Source organism: Panulirus ornatus, chromosome 61 (assembly GCF_036320965.1).
Source record: "Panulirus ornatus isolate Po-2019 chromosome 61, ASM3632096v1, whole genome shotgun sequence".
NCBI lineage: Eukaryota > Metazoa > Arthropoda > Malacostraca > Decapoda > Palinuridae > Panulirus > Panulirus ornatus.
The window spans coordinates 7881804-7906507 of NC_092284.1; the positions used below are offsets into that span (position 1 = coordinate 7881804).

Here is a 24704-nt window from a genome sequence, read left to right on the forward strand (position 1 = left end):
TCCCCAGGGATAAATATATATATATATATATATATATATATATATATATATATATATATATATATATATATATATATATATTTTTTTTTTCAAACTATTCGCCATTTCCCGCGTTAGCGAGGTAGCGTTAAGAACAGAGACCTGGGCCACTGAGGGAATATCCTCACCTGGCCCCCTTCTCTGTTCCTTCTTTTGGAAAATTAAAAAAAATTGAGAGGGGAGGATTTCCAGCCCCCCGCTCCCTCCCCTTTTAGTCGCCTTCTACGACACGCAGGGAATACGTGGGAAGTATTCTTTCTCCCCTATCCCCTATATATCCCCTATATATACATAAATGCCCATACATGCACATGCATATACATTCATAAAAATACACATACACAGACATATATACACATGTACACATTCATACTTGCTTGCCTTCATCCATTCCTGGAGCTACCCCGCCCCACAGGAAACAGCATTGTTGCCCCCTGCTTCAGCAAGGCAGCACCAGGAAAACAGACAAAAATGGCCACATTCACTCACACTCAGTCTCTAGCTGTCAAGTGTAATGCACCAAAACCGTAGCTTCCTATCCACATCCAGGCTCCACAGATCTTTCCATGGTTTATCGCAGATGTTTCACATGCCCTGGTTCAGTCCATTGAAAGCACATCGATCCAGGTATACCACATTGTTCTAATTCACACAATTCCTTGCACGCCTCTCATCCTCCCTTATGTTCAGGCCCTGATCACTCAAAATCTTTGCCAGTCTATCCTTCCACCTCCAATTTGGTTTCTCACTTCTCTTGTTCCCTCCACCTATGACACATATATCCTTTTTGTCAAACTTTCCTCCCTCATTCTCTCCATATGTCCAAAACATTTCAACACATCCTCTTCTGCTCTCTCAACCACACTCTTTATATTTCCATGCATCACTCTTATTCATTTATTTATTTTATCATTTTGCATTGTTGCTGTCTCCCGCGTCAGCGAGGTAGCGCAAGGAAACAGACGAAAGAATGGCCCAACCCACCCACATACACATGTATATACATACACATCCACACACGCAAATATACATACCTATACATCTCAATGTATACATATATATACCCACACAGACATGTACATATATACCCATGTACATAATTCATACTGTCTGCCTTTATTCATTCCCATCGCCACCTCGCCATACATGCAACAACAACACCCTCCCCCTCATGTGTGCGAGGTAGCACTAGGAAAACACAACAAAGGCCCCATTCGTTCACACTCAGTCTCTAGCTGTCATGTAATAACGCACTGAAACCACAGCTCCCTTTCCACATCCAGGCCCCACACAACTTTCCATGGTTTACCCCAGACGCTTCACATGCCCTGGTTCAATCCATTGACAGCACGTCGACCCCAGTATACCACATCGTTCCAATTCACTCTATTCCTTGCACGCCTTTCACCCTCCTGCATGTTCAGGCCCCGATCACTTAAAATCTTTTTCACTCCATCTTTCCACCTCCAATTTGGTCTCCCACTTCTCCTCGTTCCCTCCACCTCTGACACATATATCCTATTGTCAATCTTTCCTCACTCATTCTCTACATGTGACCAAACCATTTCAAAACACCCTCTTCTGCTCTCTCAACCACACTCTTTTTATTGCCACACATCTCTCTTATCCTATTATTACTTACTCGATCAAACCACCTCACACCACATATTGTCCTCAAACATCTCATTTCCAGCACATCCACCCTCCTCCGCACAACTCTATCCATAGCCCAAGCCTTGCAACCATATAATATTGTTGGAACCACTATTCTTTCAAACATACCCATTTTTGCTTTCAAAGATAATGTTTTCGACTTCCACACATTCTTCAAGGCTCCCAGAATTTTCACCCCCTCCCCCACCCTATGATTCACTTCCGCTTCCATGGTTCCATCCGCTGCCAAATCCACTCCCAGATATCTAAAACACTTCACTTCCTCCAGTTTTTCTCCATTCAAACTTACCTTCCAATTGACTTGACCCTCAACCCTACTGTACCTAATAACCTTGCTCTTATTCACATTTACTCTCTGCTTTCTTCTTTCACACACTTTACCAAAGTCAGTCACCAGCTTCTGCAGTTTCTCACATGAATCAGCCACCAGCGCTGTATCATCAGCGAACAACAACTGACTCACTTCCCAAGCTCTCTCATCCACAACAGACTGCATGCTTGCCCCTCTTTCCAAAACTTTTGCATTAACCTCCCTAAAAACCCCATCCATAAACAAATTAAACAACCATGGAGACATCACACACCCCTGTCACAAACCTACATTCACTGAGAACCAATCACTTTCCTCTCTTCCAACACGTACACATGCCTTACATCCTCAATAAAAACTTTTCACTGCTTCTAACAACTTGCCTCCCACACCATATATTCTTAATACCTTCCACAGAGCATCTATATCAACTCTATCATAGGCCATCTCCAGATCCATAAATGCTACATACAAATCCATTTGCTTTTCTAAGTATTTTTCACATACATTCTTCAAAGCATCACTCTTATCCTATCATTACTTACTCGATCAAACCACCTCTCACCACATATTGTCCTAAAACATTTCATTTCCAACACATCCACTCTCTTCCATAGAACCCTATCTACAGCCCATGCCTTGCAACCATATATTATTGCTGGAACTACTATTCCTTCAAACATACCCATTTTTGCTCTCGAAGATAACATCCTCTCTTTCCACATATTCTCCATCGCTCCCAGAATCTTCGCCCCCTCTCCCACCCTGTGACTCACTTCCACTTCCATGGTTCCATTCATTGCCAAGTGCACTCCCAGATAGCTAAAACGATTTGCTTCCTTGAATTTTTTTCCATTCAAACTCACATCCCAACTACTTGCCCCTCAACCCTGTTGAACCTAATTACCTTGCTTTTATTGACATTTACTCTCAACTTTCTCCTTTCACACACTTTCCAAACTCAGTCTCCAACTTCTGCAATTTCTCACTCAAGTCAGTCAATGTACTGTATCATCGGCAAGCAACAATTGACACCTCTCAGGCCCTCTCATCCCCAACAGACGTGCCCCTTTTTCCAAAATTATTGCATATACCTCCCTAACCAAACCATCCATAAACAAATAAAACAACCATGGGGACATCAAACACCCCTGCACCAGACCAACCTTCACTGGGAACCAATCACTCTCCTCTCTTCCTACTTCCTTGATAAAAATTTCCCACTGCTTCTAGCAGCTCATCTCCCACACCATATACTCTTAAGACTTTCCACAAAGCATCTCTATCAACCATCTTACATGCCTTCTCCAAATCAATGAATACTACATACAAATACATCAGTTTTCTAAATGTTTCTCACACATTCTTCAAAGCACTTCTGAAATCAAATTGCTCGTCCCAAATCTGATACTCTGTACATGCCTTCACTCTCTCAATCAATACCCTCCCATAAAATTTCCAGGGATACTCAACAAACTTTTGCCTTTGTAGTTTGGACACACCTTTATGCCCTTTGCCTTTACACAATGGCACTATACATGCATTCTGCCAATCCTCAGGCACTTTACCATGATCCATACGTACAATGAATATTCTTACCAACCAATCAACAACAGTCACCCCCCTTTCTTAATGACTTTAACTGCAATACCATCCCATCCCACCTCCTTACCAGATTTCATCTTCTGCAAGGCTTTCCTCTTCTCTCTTCACCAAACCACTCTCCATGACTCCCTTACTTTGCACACCACCCTGACCAAACACCCTACATCTGCCACTCTATCATCAATTACACTCAACAATCCTTTAAAATACTCACTACATCTCCTCCTCACTTATTCACTACCTGTTTTCACTTTCTACCTCGCCCCCTTCACTGATGTTCCCATTTATTCTCATGTTTTATGCACATTATTTACCTCCTAAAACATCTTTCTATTCTCCCTAAAGTTTAATGATACCCTCTCACCCCAACTCTCATTTGCCCTCTTTTTAATTCCTCCTTCCGCTTTCTCTTACACATCTACACTCCTTCCTTGCAAGTATCATCCAAATGCCTTTTTCTCTTTCAGTAACAACTTCATCTCACCACTCACTATCCTTTCTAATCTGCCCACTTCCCACCTTTCTCATGCTACATGCATCTTTTGTGAAAGCCATCACTGCTTCCCTAAGTACATCCCATTCCTCATGTCATTTGCTCTCACCTTTTGTCATTCTACCGTCAATCTCTCCTGGTACTTCCTCACACAAGTCTCCTTTCCAATTTCACTTACTCTCACCACTCTCTTCTTCCTGAGATTCTCTCTTCTTTTTTGAAAAGCTCAACAAATCTTCACCTTTGCCTCCACAATATAGTGATCAGATATCCCTCCAGTTGCCCCTCTCAGCATTTAAACATCCAAAAGTCTCTCTTTCACACCTATCAATTAACACGTAATCTAATAATACCCTATGACCATCTCTCCTACTCACATATGTATACTTGTGTATATCTCTCATTTTAAACCAGGTATTCCCAATTACAAGTCTTTTTTCAGCACACAAATCAACAAGCTCTTCACTATTCCCATTCACAACACTGAATAGCCCATGTACATCAATTACACTCTCAACTGCCACATTACTCACCTTCACATTTAAATCACCCTTCACTAATACCCAGTCTCGACACCAAAACTGCTGACACACTTACTCAGCTGCTTCCAAAACACTTGCCTTTCAAGGTCTTTCTTCTCATGCACCAATAACCCCCCATCTCTCTCCATCCACTTTCATTTTTACCTTCATCAATCTAGAATTTATCCTTTTATTGACCAACCCCTACGGGTGGATGAATAGCTGGGTTAACTGTGGACCAACTTCCATAACCAGGATTTGAACCTATGCACTCAACCTTGGGCAGCCCATGAATGCGTCACAGTCAGGAATACTATCCACTTTCTTTGTTTAATATTTGTTCACAGTTTCCCAAGTCAGTGAGGTAGTGCCACGAAGAGATGAAAAAAAAGGCCTAATCTGCTACATCTTTCCTGTAGCCTTCATGAGTAATGCACTGAAACCACATCCTTTCCACAACCACACACCAAAGACATTTCACATGGTTTCCCCTGGCTGCTTTATATGCCCTGGTTCCATCCACTGCTAGCATAATGACCCATGTATAACAAATCTCTCCAATTTACTCCAATTGCATATCTTTCACTCTACTGCATGTACTCAAAATCTGTTTCGATCCATCCTTCCATCTCCAATTGTTTCCCCTTCTTGTTTCCAACAGCATGCTCAGGTCTCAAGCACTCAAAATCTGCCTCAATCCATCCTTCCATCTCCAATTAAGTCTTTACCTTCTTGTTCCATATACATCTTAAACAATTATCCTTTTTGTCAACCTCTCATCACTCATTTTATCCAAACCAATTCAGCACATCCTCTTCAGCTCTCTCAACCATAGTTTTCTCTTTCTGCACCTCTCTCTTATCCCACCATTGCTTACTCATTCAACCCTCCTCACATTACATACTATCCTATTATTACTTACTCGATCAAACCACCTCACACCACATATTGTCCTCAAACATCTCATTTCCAACACATCCACCCTCCTGTGCACAACTCTATCCATAACCTCTTCAAACACTGAATATCCAAAACCTCCATCCTCTTCCATACATTTTCATGTACAGCCCATGCCTTGCATCCATATGGTATCACTGGAACTATTAATACCTTCAAACATACCCATTCTTGCCCTCCCAGATAGTGACCTCTCTTTCCACACAGTCATCAATGCTCCCAAAACCTTCACCCCCTCATCCACCCTATGACTCACCTCCACTTCTATGGTTTCATTCAGTTATGTCCAGCACTAGGATCTACAACAACTCACTTCCTCCAATTCTTCTTTGCAAGAACTCACATCCAATAAACTTGTCCCTCAGTTCTACTAAAGCTAATAAGCCATGCCTTTATTCAAATTTAATCTCAAACTGCTATTTCCACAAGCTCTCTCAAACTTACTCAACAAGAACAGTTTCTCACTGAATCTGCTGCCAGTGACAAGTTATCAGCAAAAAAGAACTGACTTTTCCCAGACCCCTTACACCATACAGCCCACATACCTACCCCTTTCTTCAAGACCCTTGCATTTACCTCCTTCATCAACCCATCCATAAACAAATTAAACATCCTTGGTGACATCACACACTCCCATCCTCCTCTAACTAAATTCAGTTAGAATATAGAGGATAGCATTAATTAAGGTATCCAATTACCAATGCATTTTCAACTACCATTAAAATTACATTGTTTTTACTACCTATCTTGTTACTTTTACCATGACTCTTCTGGCACTTGTGACTCTTTTCATTCAGGTCCACATATTTAATTGCTAATGCAAGATTTTGTAATGGGGAAACCAAAGACCTAAATTCTTCAACAAAACATTTCATGTATTGCAATTAAGTATCTGAAAAAGTTAAATGTTTGTGAAAAATATTGTCTGCCCCCATGCATTTTCAAGGTATTACACAGATAAGGTTTATTGTGGGTATAAGCATGTGATGCTCTCAGGGTAAAATTATCTTACATCTGGTCACTGACACTTAGTTTTTCTAATGTTGTGAGCTCCTGCAACCTGCCTCTGTGTGCCTTAGGCTACTCTGAGAGAAAGGATGCATTTTGGGAATTCTATTTCTGGGCACTGTATTTCTTCCACCAGTGCTTAAAGATGGATGGCTCTCACCTTTCTCATGAAGAGACAGCCCAAATTCTGACTTGGAAGCAAGAAAATATGGATACATGTGACATGTGAGATTAAGTGCAAACTAAGCACTCAGAACACATGATCAGGCAGCTGCTTCTTGCAACACCTCATCAGCAACTCATCTCATTCAAAAGATCAAGACCCATTGGACCCAAAAACTGGACCTAGAATACTTCAGGAACCATGCTAATTCCATGACTAGATATCTGCAGATTGTAACCTTGGCCAAAGGAGAGATGACATAGTACCAAATTGTAAGTATGACATCAACTTTGAAAATGTAAGGGGAAGGAGAGAAGGTTTTGTGCGGAAACTTGTGCATTATATGGATACTCATATGGAAAGCTTTGGTAACCACCTAGTACACTACAACAATAAAATTCCCACCCAAAAATTTACCTAGAACACTGAATGCCAAAGCGACAGGCTCCAGTCTTTGCAAAAAAAGGACAGGGTTCTCCTCTTTGCCTCGTAAACATTTCCTTGGTGATTCCTTGGGGAGGCTCTGGATTCTGCGTTTCTTCACCCACCTGCTGAAAAATAAGAATAAGCAATAAGAATCAAGGCTATAAAATGTTACATTTCATGGGCTCAAAACTAATCTTTGTCTTGTTCATGGAACAGACAGCATACATTCACACCTGCATCAATTACGGTGTGGACAATAAAATCACTTGCTAATGAAGGTAATGAATAAGCCATAGCATATTCCTAGAACTCTGAAATCAATAGCCAGCACTCAAAAAATTTGGCCACTCATATGGTAATATACATCTTTTCTTTCTTTGATAATTGTTTGCCGTCTCCTGCATTAGTGAGGTAGCACTAGGAACATATTGAAAAAAGGTCTCAGTTGCTCATATCTATTCACTAGCTGTCATGTGTAATATACCAAAACTACAGCCCTGTATGCACAACCAGGCCCTGCAGACCTTTCCTTAGTTCCCCAGCTGCTTCGTATGCCCTGGTTCAGCCCACTGACAGTATCTTACCCCTTGTATACCCTCCTGCATATGTACAAACACAAACACATATATCTATATTCTTTGTTATACCCTGGGTATGAGAAATCTACTTTCCCATTCTCCATGTGCCACAGAAGTCTTGTATCTCAATTTCTAAAAGATGGAACAGAAGGAGCCAAGCAGGGAGTGCTCATCCTCCTCGAAGGCTCAGGCTGGGGTGTCTAATGTGTGTAGATGTAATCATGGTGAGAAGAGAGGAGAGATAGGTAGCATGTCTGAGGGAAGAAAATTGGATGTTCTGGCTCTGAATTAAATAAAGCTCAAGGGTAAAAGGAGAAAAAATGGTCTGTACATGACTTAGGAATAAAGTTAAGGGTTGATGAGAGGACAAGGCCTAAGGAAGGAGCAGTGCTACTCCTGAAGCAGTTCTGGGAGTGTGTGAAGGACTGTGAGGTAGTGAATTCTTGACTGATGTGAGTAAAAATGAAACTGGATGGAGAAAGATGGGTGATTATTTGGTGCTTATGCACCTGGCCACGAGAAGAATCATGAGACAAGTGTTTCGGGAGCAGCTGAGTGTGTGTCAACAGTTTTGATGTACAAGACTGGGTATCAGTGATGGGTGATTTGAATGTGAATTGGAGTTATGTGGTAGTTAAGGGTATAATTGGGAGACATAAGGTATTCAGTGTTAAGAATGGAAAGGATGAAGAGCTTGTAAAGTTGTGCCGTAAAAGGACTGGTGACTGGGAATACCTGGTAAGTGAGCATTGTTGGATTACATTTTAATTGATAGGCATGAAAAAGATAGACTTTTGGATGTATATATGCTGAAAGGGGATGTATGATCACTATCTTGTGGAGGCGAGGGTGAAGATTTGTCGAGTTTTTTGAAAAAGAGGAAAAAATGTAAGGGAGAAGAGGGTGGTGAGAGTGAGCGAGCTAGGAAAGGAGACTTCTGTGAAGAAATACCAGCAGAGGCAGAGTGTAGAATGGCAAAAGGTGAGGAAAAATGTTGGGAAGAGAAAAATGTTAGGGAGAAGAGGGTGGTGAAAGTAAGTGAGCTAGGAAAGGAGACTTCTGTGAAGAAATACCAGCAGAGACAGAGTGTAGAATGGCAAAGGGTGAGGAAAAATGTTGGGAAGAGGGTGGTGAGGGTAAGTGAGCTTGGAAAGGAGACTTCTGTGAAGAAATACTAAAAGTGAGTGGTGGAATGAAGAACTAAAGTTCCTAGTGAAAGAGAAAAGATAAGCATTCAGATGGTACTTATAGAAAGGAGTGCAACTGATTAGGAGATGTATAAGAGAAAAGAGAAAGTGGTTGGAGGTCAAAAAGAGGGCATAAGGGTTGAAAAAGATGGCAAATGAAAACTGGAATGAGTGAGAGAATAAGATGTTTTGGAAGGAGATAAATAATGTGCGAAAGATATATGAACAAATGAGAACATTGTTAAAGCGGGCAAAAGGGGAAATAAGACAAGGAGGAGATAGAATGAGTATTTTGAAGGATTGTTGAATGAGTCTGAGGATAGAGAAGCAGATGTAGGGTGTTTTGGTTGGGGTGGTATGCTAAGTAAGAGAGTGATGGAGGGTAGTTTGCTTAAGAGAGAAGAGGTGGTGAAAGCCTTACATGATGATGAAATGCAGCAAGGCAGCTGAAGTCAATGGCATCGCAGGTGAATTTATCAGGAAAGGAGGCGACTGTGTTGTTGATTAGCTGGTAAAGATATTCAATATATGTATGGATCATGGTGAAGTGCCTGAGGATTGGCAAAATGTATGTATAGTGCCATTGTATAAAGGCAAGCAGGAGAAAGGTGAGTGATCATACTACAGAGGTATAAATTTGTTGAGCACACTTAGTAAGTTGTATGGGAGGGTACTGATTAACAAGGTGAAGGCATGTACACAGCATCAGATTGGGGGGGTGGGGAGCTGTGTGGTTTCAGAAGTAGTAAAGAATGTGTGGATCAGGTTTTTGTTTTAAAAAATGTGTGTCAGAAATAGTGAGAAAAACAGAAGGATTTGTATTTGGCATTTAGGGAAGCTGTGATCTGGAGAAGGCATATAATAAGGTTCATAGAGATACTTTGGGGAAAGTTTTAATAATATATGGTGTGGGAGGCAAGCTGCTAGAAGCAAAAAAGTTTTTATCAAGGGTGTAAGGCTTGCATACACATAGGAAGAGAGAACTCTGAATGGTTCCAAGTGGAAGATGGTCCACATCAGGTGGATGGTGTGGTGAGGGAGGTAAATATGAGAGTCTTTGGGAAAGGGGTGAGTGTGCAGCCTTTACGGGTTGAGAGGGCCTGGGAAGCAAGTCAGTTCTTGTTTGCTGATGACACAGCACAGGTGGCAGATTCAAGTAGGAAACTGCAGAAGTTGATGACTGAGTTTGGAGGAGTGTGTGAAAGGAGACAGGAAGGTTATCAGGTTCAGCAAGGTTGAGGGACAGTTTGGAGAAAAAATGGAGGAAGTGAAGTGTTTTAGATATCTGGGAATGAACATGACAGTGCATGGAACCATGGAAGCAGAAGTGAGTAAGAGGGTGGAAGAGGAAGCAAAGGTTACGGGAGCACTGACGAATATGTGGAAAGAAAAAACAATATCTGAGCTAGGTACCCATTTTATTCACCAACTGCTTCACTGGCATTTTTCATGGTCTCCTCTCTCACTGGCCTCAAGTTAAGGAATTCATTTGTCCATATTTCTTATTTCACCCTACTTGCTAAACCATGAGTTGGCTACATGTGGTTCTTAAGGCCTGGCATGTGGTTTCCTGGCCTGATCAGTATAAACTATCAGTACCGAGAAAACAGTAATTCATCTGTATAACAATGATCTTGTAACTCAATGTCAGAAAAAAAATGAGCTACCTTGCACTTATACTTAAAGCATATACACTTTACAGCTGCAGTATTAGTGCTATTCTAGCAACAACACACCAGACACCCTCATACTTCACTTGTGTAAAATTCACCAAGGTTTGCTAGGCTAGGTGTTGTATTGCTAGGCTAGGTGTTGTAGGATGACATATATATCAAAATTTCAATGACATCAAAATTTCAATGTCAAAATTTCGACTGATAAGTGTTGAAGGATGACATATATATAAGTATTTCAGTATCAAAATTTCAACTGATAACATCTATGTAAAATTTCTTCAAAACATATGAACACAATACGGCATAAAACTTAAACTTTCTGAAATTTGATAAAGAAAAAAGGGTAATCCAGCTAAGAGACCTGATGTTGGTGGTATGTTTTATCTTCAACAAAATTTTAAGTCATCCACTTGCAGGTTGCTGCCTGACCAGGAGTAAACCCTATTCATACGAGCATTAGCTGTAAATACCTATCCTTAATGTACATGGAGGGAGTGTTGCACTCAATCTATTCCATTCATCTATCCCTACTATACTATAAATCCACTTCCATTTATTCTAACCCTAGAACTGTGTAATGTCTATGCCACTGATCTGTTTTGAAAGACTTAAAAGATGTGATCAGGTTATCTCTCACCCTTTTCTCTTTTAACATGGGCAGAGTCAAAGCCTCTAGCCTCTTTTTGTAATTCAGCTCTCTAAGTTCTAGTATCATCTTTGTTGTTCTTCTCTGGGCCTTCTTTTATCAGTTCTTTGTGTTTCTGTCTGTCTGTCTGTCTGTCTGTCTGTCTGTCTGTCTGTCTGACACCTGTTCCCTTCAGGAATTCCCTCAAGGGGGTGGACACGCCAATAGAGTCTCCATAACTAGTGAACTCCAGTGCTGCTTCTAAGCCTTTCAATGCCTCACCCTTAACAGGCCACTGGCAGAGGGCCAGTCTTGCGCATTGTTTGCAGAGGCTCCTACCTACTACCTAATGTTCCTACCTACTACTTCTACCTAAAGTTTCTACCTGATAGTCCTACCTAAATGTTCCTGCCTACTACTTCTATCTATTGCTCCAATCATTTTGCCAAAAGGTAGGGCTAGCGCATAACACTCACCACAGGAAATCTACAGTTATGAAGAATCAGCTGTGTGAATTAAATGTTGTAAAGTGTTGTGTATGACAGGGAGACATTTTGTTTGTAGAGAGAAAGTCAGCAGTCCATGCATGGGTGAGGCAGAAGGAAAAGACAGCTACCTAGGTCAGAAGAGTGCATCTTGACAACCAATGAAGCACTGGCTCACCATGCAGCTATCCCTAACCCTCCTGATACCCAGGTAGGTAGTACTGGTAACATACCTCCCTGGTCACTGGCTGCCCACCAACTACTAATTTTGGTCTTTTGAATGATGTGAACAACTTGCTGAATAGTTCCTGAACCATGAACTTGAATGCTCTTCTGATATTTGCTTGCAAACAAATGGTCTCTTTAACAGCCTTGGGGCAAGTCTTTTTCACAAACAGATTCCTACAGCTTGTTTTCTGCTAGATGATAATCATATCGAGGCCTTCTTTCAATTTAACCCACTCATTACATTCAACCATGTATCAAACCAACATTAGAGTTTGTTAAGGTCCCTTCGCAGGGTGACACAATCCTCCACACTTTTCACTTCCCTCGTGTCCTTTGCATCATCTGGAAACATATTCAGGGAGATGTCAATACCTTCAGGCAAGTCATTTATATAGATCAAGAAGAATAACAGTCCCAGAGCAGAACTATGTGGCATTCTGCTAGTTACCTCATCCCAATTTGAGAATACTCCTCTGACATGCATTTTTGTTCCCTTCCACTTAAATAACCTTTTATACATTGAAGGAGTTTCCCCCTTATTACTGTGTACTCCTCTAGGCAGAATAGGTGAGAATTAATCACTTTTTCTTTAAGCTTTGCTTCCAACACTCCAAAACTATCAGGTACATTTTCTTTAATATGATCTCTCCTTGTCCCACTTAACACTTGACAACACTTAACTCACACAACTCAATCTTCATAACTCTAGGCTTCCTGTGGTGAGTGCTATGTACTAGCCCTGCCTTTTGGCAAAATGGTAAAAGCAATAGACAGAAGTAGGTAGGAACATCAGATAGGAGAATTAAGTAGAAACATTATGTAGAAGGAAAGAACATTAGGCAGGAGCAATGGGTAGCAGCAAACATTAGGCAGACACATGCAGCAAAAGTGGCTCGTAGGAACATTAGGTAGGAGGATCTCGAAACTGCATTGGATGTGCCATCTGGTAGTTGCCTGTTAAGGGTGAGGCTAAGAAGCAGTACTGGAGGTGATCAGTTATAGAGACTCTTTAGTTGTGGCCACCCACTTGAGGGAGTTCCCAGTGGGAACAGGCATCAAGACAGTGTTGGGAAGTCAGATGCTTAATGCTTGCCAGGATATTTCATCGGGTATGTGTTTTGTCAGTGTTCTATTGGCTGAGATTGGGGGATCAGTGAGTAAAGGTTACTGAAGTGTAAGGCAGGGTTAAGCTTTACATTTCTATTTGGTTAGTTACATAGAGTGGTTAAAGTGAGAGGGGTGTAATGCTGCTGCACAGAAATGAGTACTGAGCACGTTGAGGTGGGACTGTATTGGCAAGATCTTTGTTTCCTTGTGAAGGTGTTAAGTGTTTGTAGTTTCTACGCAGCCAGTGACTGTTGTGAGTCCACTATTTTGTGTGGTCTACAGCTTTGTTATACAGTACTTGCTTCTGAGAGGAGGAAAGATCTAGCAGGTGAGGCACAGTTTAAAATGAAGCAAATGAACTGTTTACATAGGATGCCGAGATATTCTTTTCCTTTATAAAATCTGATAACAATTAGTGTCCTGAGACCATTTATGTTGTGCGTTGCTTTTATGCTGATGCTACTGTTGTGGGGAACGAATGCCTTGTGTGTGGTTAAGTGGTGCCTTGAATAGTTGGAGTTTTGTGCAGAGAGAGTGACTATTCAAGGTGACAGGAAAGTACAACCTGGATTTATATCTGTCTGGATTTAAAGAGTGGCCGAAGATTTCTGTAGATGCTAACATTCTGTTCTGGGTGAGCCACTGTTCCAAAAGTGTAATGCAGTGCTGTATGTTTGTTGTTGCTACTGTTGTGTTGAGGTGTTGTTATGTGATTGTGACGTAATGGGTCATGTGGGATGAGACTGGAGCAATATATTTTACATATTTATCTTTATTTTGCTTTGTTGCTGTCTCCCACGTTAGCGAGGTAGCACAAGGAAACAGACGAAAGAATGGCCCAAACCACCCACATACACATGTATATACATACACGTCCACACACGCAAATATACATACCGATACAACTCAATGTATACATATATATACACACACAGACATATACATATATACACATGTACATAATTCATACTGTCTGCCTTTATTCATTCCCATCGCCACCTTGCCACACATGGAATAACAACCCCCTTCCCCCCTCATGTGAGTGAGGTAGCGCTAGGAAAAGACAACAAAGGCCCCATTCGTTCACACTCAGTCGCAAGCTGTCATGTAATAATGCTCCGAAACCACAGCTCCCTTTCCACATCCAGGCCCCACACAACTTTCCATGCTTTACCAAGAGACTGGAGCAAGTTGGAGAAAAAACATTTCCTTGGAGAACTCCATTGTAGAGTTTATGTGTTTCAGAAAGGAAGCCAACATGTGTAACTCTGGCATAGTGGACAGCAATGAAATTGGCAAACCACCTTTTGCTATTATTGTAGAAGGTGGTGTCAAGTATCCTTTAGCGCTAGGATGTATCAGGGAACAGTGTCAAATGCCTTGTTCATATCTAATGTCAATAGTACTGTGCAGGAGGAGGGGTTGTGGTTGGCTGAATCCATCTAGGATGTGTTGTGTGACTTTAATGGGTCTGAAGGCATGGCGAGTGGGTGGGAGTAGAATGTTTCCTTTGATTCTGTTGAGGATAATTTTTTCACAGTTTGGATAAAGAGAATAGAAGTGATATAGGGTAGTGAAAGGAGGAGTTGGGGGGTTTGGAGGGTTTCAGGACTGGCATTAGGCTGGAATGCTTCCAATTGTTAGAGATAGTATCTATAAACATTCAAAGTCTAATAAATGAGAATTCTAGAATCAAAGTAAATTACATAAATGAAAACACCAGAGACAACATAGTCCTAATCAATGTAACATAAACTTGGCTCAATAGGAAAGTAAGAGACGAAGCAAACTTGGATCATTTTGATCCCTGTCACATAATACTTGACAACACTTCACTTACACAGCTTATTCTTTCTAACTACATTTTTCTGTAATCATTGCTATGCACTAGCCCTGCCTTTAGGCAATATGGTGGGAGCAATACATAGAAGTAGTAGGTAGGACCATTAGGCAGGAGCATTAGGTAGAAGTAGTAGGTAGGAACATTAGGCAGAAGCGTTAAGTAGAAGTTTAGAATGGAGTGGATGAACAGTTTGTACAGAATGTTAGTGGATTATTTTTCTAGTCCAAATCTGGTACCAGTTAGTATTAGCATGTTGCATTTGAGTTGATGTTACAAGTATGGGGGGTGATTGTCGTGTGTGTCATATGTGCTACTTAGAATGGTTAGTGTTTTGTTAAGTGAGAGTGTTTGTCCATTCCAGGTAACTGGAAGGAGTGAGTTGGATTCATATCTGCCTGGGGTTAAAATAGTGATTGAAAACTTCTGTAGAGATGGACATTCTGTCCTGGGTGAGCCATTATTCCAACTGTGTAATGCAGTGTTACATGTTTCTTGCTGCTATAGTGGATGATAGGGTGTTGTAATATTACTGTACTTCTTCTGGTACTCAAGGTACAAGGTACACCTTCACTGCATATATAGCCCCAGCAGGCAAATGTAGTCGAGGCTGCAAAGTATGTTCAATTCAGCTCTCATTATGGTAAAACCTTTTAGATGACTTGGAGTAAACAGGGAGGAAAAAGAAGGGATGAGGGGCACACTACATATAAACATACCTGGATCATACACAGTACATCACTTTAAATGGATGGAAAACTCCACTACAAAAAGAAGCAATGATGGTTCATCTGTTGATAAAATTCAATAAAAGTTGTGAACAAAAAGAAAAATCAGTGAAACCAAGACACATGACAGGCTGTTGCAGAGGTAGGAACAGAGTGGGAGGGATTTGGCATTTTCTCCACACATGCATTTGAGCTTACGATATACTTACACTTTCTTCCTTAAAAGGGATGGTAGTGAACCGTGCTTTAGGCAGGGTGATCTTATTCTTATGGACAAATGGTGGGATTACCTACAGGTTCTTACTAGGGGTTTTCTCTATCATTCCCAAAAGGGTGGGATGCTCTCATTTCCCTTGCTCACTGCTGATGCTTATTTCAAAGCACCTGAATATACTTATAAGAAAATCAAGTTAAATGAAGGGATAACTGTAAAAAATTACCAATAACTGTAAAAATGAAGCCAAATGCTTTTAAATACAAGTTATGTAAGGTGGTATTCTACATCAACAAAGATGAAAGAGTTACTTAATTTGGAACCTAAATAAGATAATAAGCAATCATAAGTATACCACAGGCTTAACAACTGCTTACTCACTGTCACACCATAATAGCAGATGAAGCAAAGTGTAATATACTGAGTAGCACTTTGCCTGACCATTAAAATGCTACCCCAAATAATTGGATAACTAATACCTACAGGCATGTCCTGAGTAGGTTAAATGGCAAATAAATAAACAGAGCTATGTGAGGGAGGCATGCATGGACAGAGATAAATGGAGACTCTTTTCTTATAGGGAATGAGCATCAGAGATACAAACAGACAAAGAGATACCATGGCTGCCATCTAAAAAAAAAAGTTAATCGTTAATGAGAAAGATTTTTTTTTTTTTTTTTTTTTTGCTTTGTCGCTGTCTCCCGCGTTTGCGAGGTAGCGCAAGGAAACAGACGAAAGAAATGGCCCAACCCACCCCCATACACATGTATATACATACGTCCACACACGCAAAATATACATACATACACAGCTTTCCATGGTTTACCCCACACGCTTCACATGCCCTGATTCAATCCACTGACAGCACGTCAACCCCGGTATACCACATCGAACCAATTCACTCTATTCCTTGCCCTCCTTTCACCCTCCTGCATGTTCAGGCCCCGATCACACAAAATGTTTTTCATTCCATCTTTCCACCTCTAATTTGGTCTCCCACTTCTCCTCGTTCCCTCCACCTCCGACACATATATCCTCTTGGTCAACCTTTCCTCACTCATTCTCTCCATGTGCCCAAATCATTTCAAAACACCCTCTTCTGCTCTCTCAACCACGCTCTTTTTATTTCCACACATCTCTCTTACCCTTACGTTAATTACTCGATCAAACCACCTCACACCACACATTGTCCTCAAACATCTCATTTCCAGCACATCCATCCTCCTGCGCACAACTCTATCCATAGCCCACTGCCTCGCAACCATACAACATTGTTGGAACCACTATTCCTTCAAACATACCCATTTTTGCTTTCCGAGATAATGGTCTCGACTTCCACACATTCTTCAAGGCTCCCAGAATTTTTGCCCCCTCCCCCACCCTATTATCCACTTCCGCTTCCATGGTTCCATCCGCTGCCAGATCCACTCCCAGATATCTAAAACACTTTACTTCCTCCAGTTTTTCTCCATTCAAACTTACCTCCCAATTGACTTGACCCTCAACCCTACTGTACCTAATAACCTTGCTCTTATTCGCATTTACTCTTAACTTTCTTCTTTCACACACTTTACCAAACTCAGTCACCAGCTTCTGCAGTTTCTCACATGAATCAGCCACCAGCGCTGTATCATCAGCGAACAATAACTGACTCACTTCCCAAGCTCTCTCATCCACAACAGACTTCATACTTGCCCCTCTCTCCAAAACTCTTGCATTCACCTCCCTAACAACCCCATCCATAAACAAATTAAACAACCATGGAGACATCACACAACCCTGCCACAAACCTACATTCACTGAGAACCAATCACTTTCCTCTCTTCCTACAAGTACACATGTCTTACATCCTCGATAAAAACTTTTCACTGCTTCTAACAACTTGCCTCCCACACCATATATTCTTAATACCTTCCACAGAGCATCTCTATCAACTCTATCATATGCCTTCTCCAGATCCATAAATGCTACATACAAATCCATTTGCTTTTCTAAATATTTCTCACATACATTCTTCAAAGCAAACACCTGATCCACACATCCTCTACCACTTCTGAAACCACACTGCTCTTCCCCAATGAGAAAGATATGTGAAAAAATCTGTCCATCTTTCCATAGATGCACTTTCACACTAGAGAGTTGTCAGCCCATCTAATGCCAATAAAATAATTTCCCCTTACAGTATCACACAAAAATCTGATGATAAATCTGCAGGTATTGCTTGGCTATAAATGTGTCCTGATAAACAGAAGGATCAAATAAATCTGCATATATTGCTTGGCTATGAATGTGTCCAAACATATACCTGATATAGACAAAAGGACTAAAACAACCACAGCAAATAAAATCTAATTTTTTCTGCACTATAATTAATCTGTTAAGTCCCCTAATTATTTTTTTCATACATATTTGCCATATCCCGCATTAGCAAGGTAGCATTAAGAACAGAGGACTGAGCCTTAGAGGAAATATCCTCACTTGGCCCCCTTCTCTGTTCCTTCTTTTGGAAATCTAAAAATGGGAGGGGAGGATTTCCAGCCCCCTGCTTCCTACCCTTTCAGTCACCTTCTACAACGCACAAGGAATAAGTAGTATTCTTTCTCCCCTATCCCTATGCACAACAGAGAATATACAAAATAGAATTCTACATCTTTAAGCAAACCATACAGATTTTGGAAATTTATTCACTAATTAATTATATCCATTTATCATACTTTGTCACTGTCTCCCACGTTAGCAAGGTAGCACAAGGAAACAGACGAAGGAATGGCCCAACCCACCCACATACACATGTATATACATACACATCCACACACATACATATACATACCTATACATCTCAACATATACATATATATACATTTATATTTATTTATTTTATTTTGCTTTGTCGCTGTATCCCGCGTTTGCGAGGTAGCACAAGGAAACAGACGAAAGAAATGGCCCAACTCACCCCCATACATATGTATATACATAAACATCCACACACGCAAATATACATACCTATACATCTCAATGTACACATATATATACACACCCAGACATATACATATATACACATGTACATAATTCATACTGTCTGCATTTATCTATTCCCATAGCCACCTCGCCACACATGGAATAACATCCCCCTCCCCCCCTCATGTGTGCGAGGTAGTGCTAGGAAAAGACAACAAAGGCCCCATTCGCTCACATTCAGTCTAGCTGTCACGTAATAATGCCCGAAACAACAACTCCCTTTCCACATCCAGGCCCCACACAACTTTCCATGGTTTACCCCAGACGCTTCACATGCCCTGATTCAATCCACTGACAGCACGTCGACCCCGGTATACCACATCGATCCAATTCACTCTATTCCTTGCCCGCCTTTCACCCTCCTGCATGTTCAGGCTCCGATCACACAAAATCTTTTTCATTCCATCTTTCCACCTCCAATTTCGTCTCCCACTTCTCCTCGTTCCCTCCACCTCCGAAACATATATCCTCGTGGTCAATCTTTCCTCACTCATTCTCTCCATGTGCCCAAACCATTTCAAAACACCCTCTTCTGCTCTCTCAACCACGCTCTTTTTATTTCCACACATCTCTCTTACCCTTACGTTACTTACTCGATCAAACCACCTCACACCACATATTGTCCTCAAACATCTCATTTCCAGCACATCCACCCTCCTGCGCACAACTCTATCCATAGCCCACGCCTCGCAACCATACAACATTGTTGGAACCACTATTCCTTCAAACATACCCATTTTTGCTTTCCGAGATAATGTTCTCGACTTCATCACATTCTTCAAGGCTCCCAGGATTTTCGTCCCCTCCCCACCCTATGATTCACTTCCGCTTCCAGGGTTCCATCCGCTGCCAGATCCACTCCCAGATATCTAAAACACTTTACTTCCTCCAGTTTTTCTCCATTCAAACTTACCTCCCAATTGACTTGACCCTCAACCCTACTGTACTTAATAACCTTGCTCTTATTCACATTTACTCTTAACTTTCTTCTTTCACACACTTTCCCAACTCAGTCACCAGCTTCTGCAGTTTCTCACATGAATCAGCCACCAGCGCTGTATCATCAGCGAACAACAAGTGACTCACTTCCCAAGCTCTCTCATCCCCAACAGACTTCATACTTGCCCCTCTTTTCAAAACTCTTGCATTCACCTCCCTAACAACCCCATCCATAAACAAATTAAACAACCATGGAGACATCACACACCACTGCCGCAAACCTACATTCACTGAGAACCAATCACTTTCCTCTCTTCCTACACGTACACATGCCTTACATCCTCGATAAAAACTTTTCACTGCTTCTAACAACTTGCATCCCACACCATATATTCTTAGTACCTTCCACAGAGCATCTCTATCAACTCTATCATATGCCTTCTCCAGATCCATAAATGCTACATACAAATCCATTTGCTTTTCTAAGTATTTCTCACATACATTCTTCAAAGCAAACACCTGATCCACACATCCTCTACCACTTCTGAAACCACACTGCTCTTCCCCAATCTGATGCTCTGTACATGCCTTCACCCTCTCCATCAATACCCTCCCATATAATTTACCAGGAATACTCAACAAACTTATACCTCTGTAATTTGAGCACTCACTCTTATCCCCTTTGCCTTTGTTCAATGGCACTATGCACGCATTCCCCCAATCCTCAGGCACCTCACCATGATTCATACATACATTAAATAACCTTACCAACCAGTCAACAATACAGTCACCCCCTTTTTTTTATAAATTCCACTGCAATACCCTCCAAACCTACTGCCTTGCCGGCTTTCATCTTCCGCAAAGCTTTTACTACCTCTTCTCTGTTTATCAAATCATTTTCCCTAACCCTCTCACTTTGCACACCACCTCGACCAAAACACCCTATATCTGCCACTCTATCATCAAACACATTCAACAAACCTTCAAAATACTCACTCCATATCCTTCTCACATCACCACTACTTGTTATCACCTCCCCATTAGCGCCCTTCACTGAAGTTCCCATTTGCTCCCTTGTCTTACGCACTTTATTTACCTCATTCCAAAACATCTTTTTATTCTCCCTAAAATTTAATGAGACTCTCTCACCCCAACTCTCATTTGCCCTATTTTTCACCTCTTGCACCTTTCTCTTGACCCCCTACCTCTACCTCTTTCTTTTATACATCTCCCACTCATTTGCATTTTTTCCCTGCAAAAATCGTCCGTATGCCTCTCTCTTCTCTTTCACTAATAATCTTACTTCTTCATCCCACCACTCACTACCCTTTCTAATCAACTCACCTCCCACGCTTCTCATGCCACAAGCATCTTTTGCACAAGCTATCACTGCTTCCCTAAATACATCCCATTCCTCCCCCACTCCCCTTACCTCCTTTTTTCTCATCTTTTTCCATTCTGTATTCAGTCTCTCCTGGTACTTCCTCACACAAGTCTCCTTCCCAAGCTCACTTACTCTCACCACCCTCTTCACCCCAACATTCTCTCTTCTTTTCTGAAAACCCATACAAATCTTCACCTTCGCCTCCACAAGATAATGATCAGACATCCCTCCAGATGCACCTCTCAGCACATTAACATCCAAAAGTCTCTCTTTCGTGCGCCTGTCAATTAACACGTAATCCAATAACGCTCTCTGGCCATCTCTCCTACTTACATACGTATACTTACGTATATCTCGCTTTTTAAACCAGGTTTTCCCAATCACCAGTCCTTTTTCAGCACATAAATCTACAAGCTCTTCACCATTTCCATTCACCACACTGAACACCCCATGTATACCAATTATTCCCTCAACTGCCACATTACTCACCTTTGCACTCAAATCACCCATCACTATAACCCGGTCGCGTGCATCAAAACCACTAACACACTCATTCAGCTGCTCCCAAAACACTTGCCTCTCATGATCTTTCTTTTCATGCCCAGGTGCATATGCACCAATAATCACCCATCTCTCTCCATCAACTTTCAGTTTTACCCATATTAATTGAGAATTTACTTTCTTAAATTTTATCACATACTCCCACAACTCCTGTTTCAGGAGTAGTGCTACTCCTTGCCTTGCTCTTGTCCTCTCACTAACCCCTGACTTTACTCCCAAGACATTCCCAAACCACTCTTCCCCTTTACCCTTGAGCTTCGTTTCACTCAGAGCCAAAACATCCAGATTCCTTTCCTCAAACATACTACCTATCTCTCCTTTTTTCACATCTTGGTTACATCCACACACATTTAGACACCCCAATCTGAGCCTCTGAGGAGGATGAGCACTCCCCACGTGACACCTTCTTATGTTTCCCATTTTAGAAAGTTAAAATACAAGGAGGGGAGGATTTCTGGCCAAATGCTCCCGTCCCCTTTAGTCGCCTTCTACGACACGTGAGGAATGTGTGGGAAGTATTCTTTCTCCCCTATCCCCATCACCACCCTGCCACACATGAAATGACAACCCCCTCCCCCCGCATGTGTACGAGGTAGCGCTAGGAAAAGACAACAAAGGCCACATTCGTTCACACTCAGTCTCCAGCTGTCATGTATAATGCACTGAAACCACAGCTCCCTTTCCACATCCAGGCCCCACAAAACTTTCCATGGTTTACCTCAGACGCTGCACATGACCTGGTTCAATCCACTGGCAGCACGTCGAAACTAGTATACCACAATGTTCCAATTCACTCTATTCCATGCATGCCTTTCACCCTCCTGCATGTTCAGGCTCCGATCACTCAAAATCTTTTTCACTCCATCTTTCCACCTCCAATTTGGTCTCCCACTTCTCGTTCCCTCCACCTCTGACACATATATCCTTTTGTCAATCTTTCCTCACTCATTCTCTCCATGTGACCAAACCATTTCCAAACACCCTCTTCTGCTCTCTCAACCACACTCTTTTTATTTCCACACATCTCTCTTACCCTTTCACTACTTACTCGATCATACCACCTCACATTACATATTGTCCTCAAACATCTCATTTCCAGCACATCCACCCTCCTCCACACAACTCTATCTATAGCCCACACCTCACAACCATATAACATTGTTGGAACCACTATTCCTTCAAACACCCATTTTTGCTTTCCACGATAACGTTCTCGACTTCCACACATTTTTGAACGCCCTCAGAACTTTCACCCCCTCCCCTACCCTATGATTCACTTCTGCTTCCATGGTTCCATCCACTGCCAAGTCCACTCCCAGATATCTAAAACACTTTACTTCCTCCAGTTTTTCTCCATTCAAACTTACCTCCCAATTGACTTGTCCCTCAACCCTACTGTACCTAATAACCTTGCTCTTATTCACATTTACTCTCAGCTTTCTTCTTTCACACGCTTTACCAAACTCAGTCACCAGTTTCTACAGTTTCTCACCCGGATCAGCCACAAGTGCTGTACCATCAGCGAACAACAACTGACTCACTTCCCAAGCTCTCTCATTCACAACAGACTGCATACTTGCCCCTCTTTCCAAAACTCTTGCATTCACCTCCCTAACAACCCCATCCATAAACAAATTAAACAACCATGGAGACATCATGCACCCCTGCCACAAACCAACATTCACTGAGAAACAATCACTTTCCTCTCTTCCTACACGTACACATGCCTTACATCCTCGATAAAAACTTTTCACTGCTTCTAAGAACTTGCCTCCCACACCATATATTCTTAATATATTCTTAATATTTTGACAAAAAAATCGTCAGAATATCATCCTTAAGCACTAACTCCAAAACCTTAAATGTAATATCATTCCAAAAATAAAATGTAAACTTGAAGTCTATAAGAGAAATTTTTTTTTTTTTTTTTTTTTTTTTATACTTTGTCGCTGTCTCCCGCGTTTGCGAGGTAGCGCAAGGAAACAGACGAAAGACATGGCCCAACCCCCCCCCATACACATGTACATACACACGTCCACACACGCAAATATACATACCTACACAGCTTTCCATGGTTTACCCCAGACGCTTCACATGCCTTGATTCACTCCACTGACAGCACGTCAACCCCTGTATACCACATCGCTCCAATTCACTCTATTCCTTGCCCTCCTTTCACCCTCCTGCATGTTCAGGCCCCGATCACACAAAATCTTTTTCACTCCATCTTTCCACCTCCAATTTGGTCTCCCTCTTCTCCTCGTTCCCTCCACCTCCGACACATATATCCTCTTGGTCAATCTTTCCTCACTCATTCTCTCCATGTGCCCAAACCATTTCAAAACACCCTCTTCTGCTCTCTCAACCACGCTCTTTTTATTTCCACACATCTCTCTTACCCTTACGTTACTTACTCGATCAAACCACCTCACACCACACATTGTCCTCAAACATCTCATTTCCAGCACATCCATCCTCCTGCGCACAACTCTATCCATAGCCCACGCCTCGCAACCATACAACATTGTTGGAACCACTATTCCTTCAAACATACCCATTTTTGCTTTCCGAGATAATGTTCTCGACTTCCACACATTTTTCAAGGCTCCCAAAATTTTCGCCCCCTCCCCCACCCTATGATCCACTTCCGCTTCCATGGTTCCATCCGCTGACAGATCCACTCCCAGATATCTAAAACACTTCACTTCCTCCAGTTTTTCTCCATTCAAACTCACCTCCCAATTGACTTGACCCTCAACCCTACTGTACCTAATAACCTTGCTCTTATTCACATTTACTCTTAACTTTCTTCTTCCACACACTTTACCAAACTCAGTCACCAGCTTCTGCAGTTTCTCACATGAATCAGCCACCAGCGCTGTATCATCAGCGAACAACAACTGACTCACTTCCCAAGTTCTCTCATCCCCAACAGACT

At 41.6% G+C, this 24704-nt stretch overlaps 1 protein-coding gene across 1 annotated transcript in view; it reads right to left on the reverse strand.

The window, feature by feature from the left end:
* Positions 1-24704, reverse strand: part of LOC139767442 (uncharacterized) — a 298235-nt gene that overhangs the window by 96790 nt on the left and 176741 nt on the right. The window contains exon 6 of the mRNA XM_071696824.1: positions 7188-7321. Coding sequence (XP_071552925.1) covers positions 7188-7321 — 134 coding nt within the window. The remainder of the gene's footprint in view (positions 1-7187; positions 7322-24704) is intronic.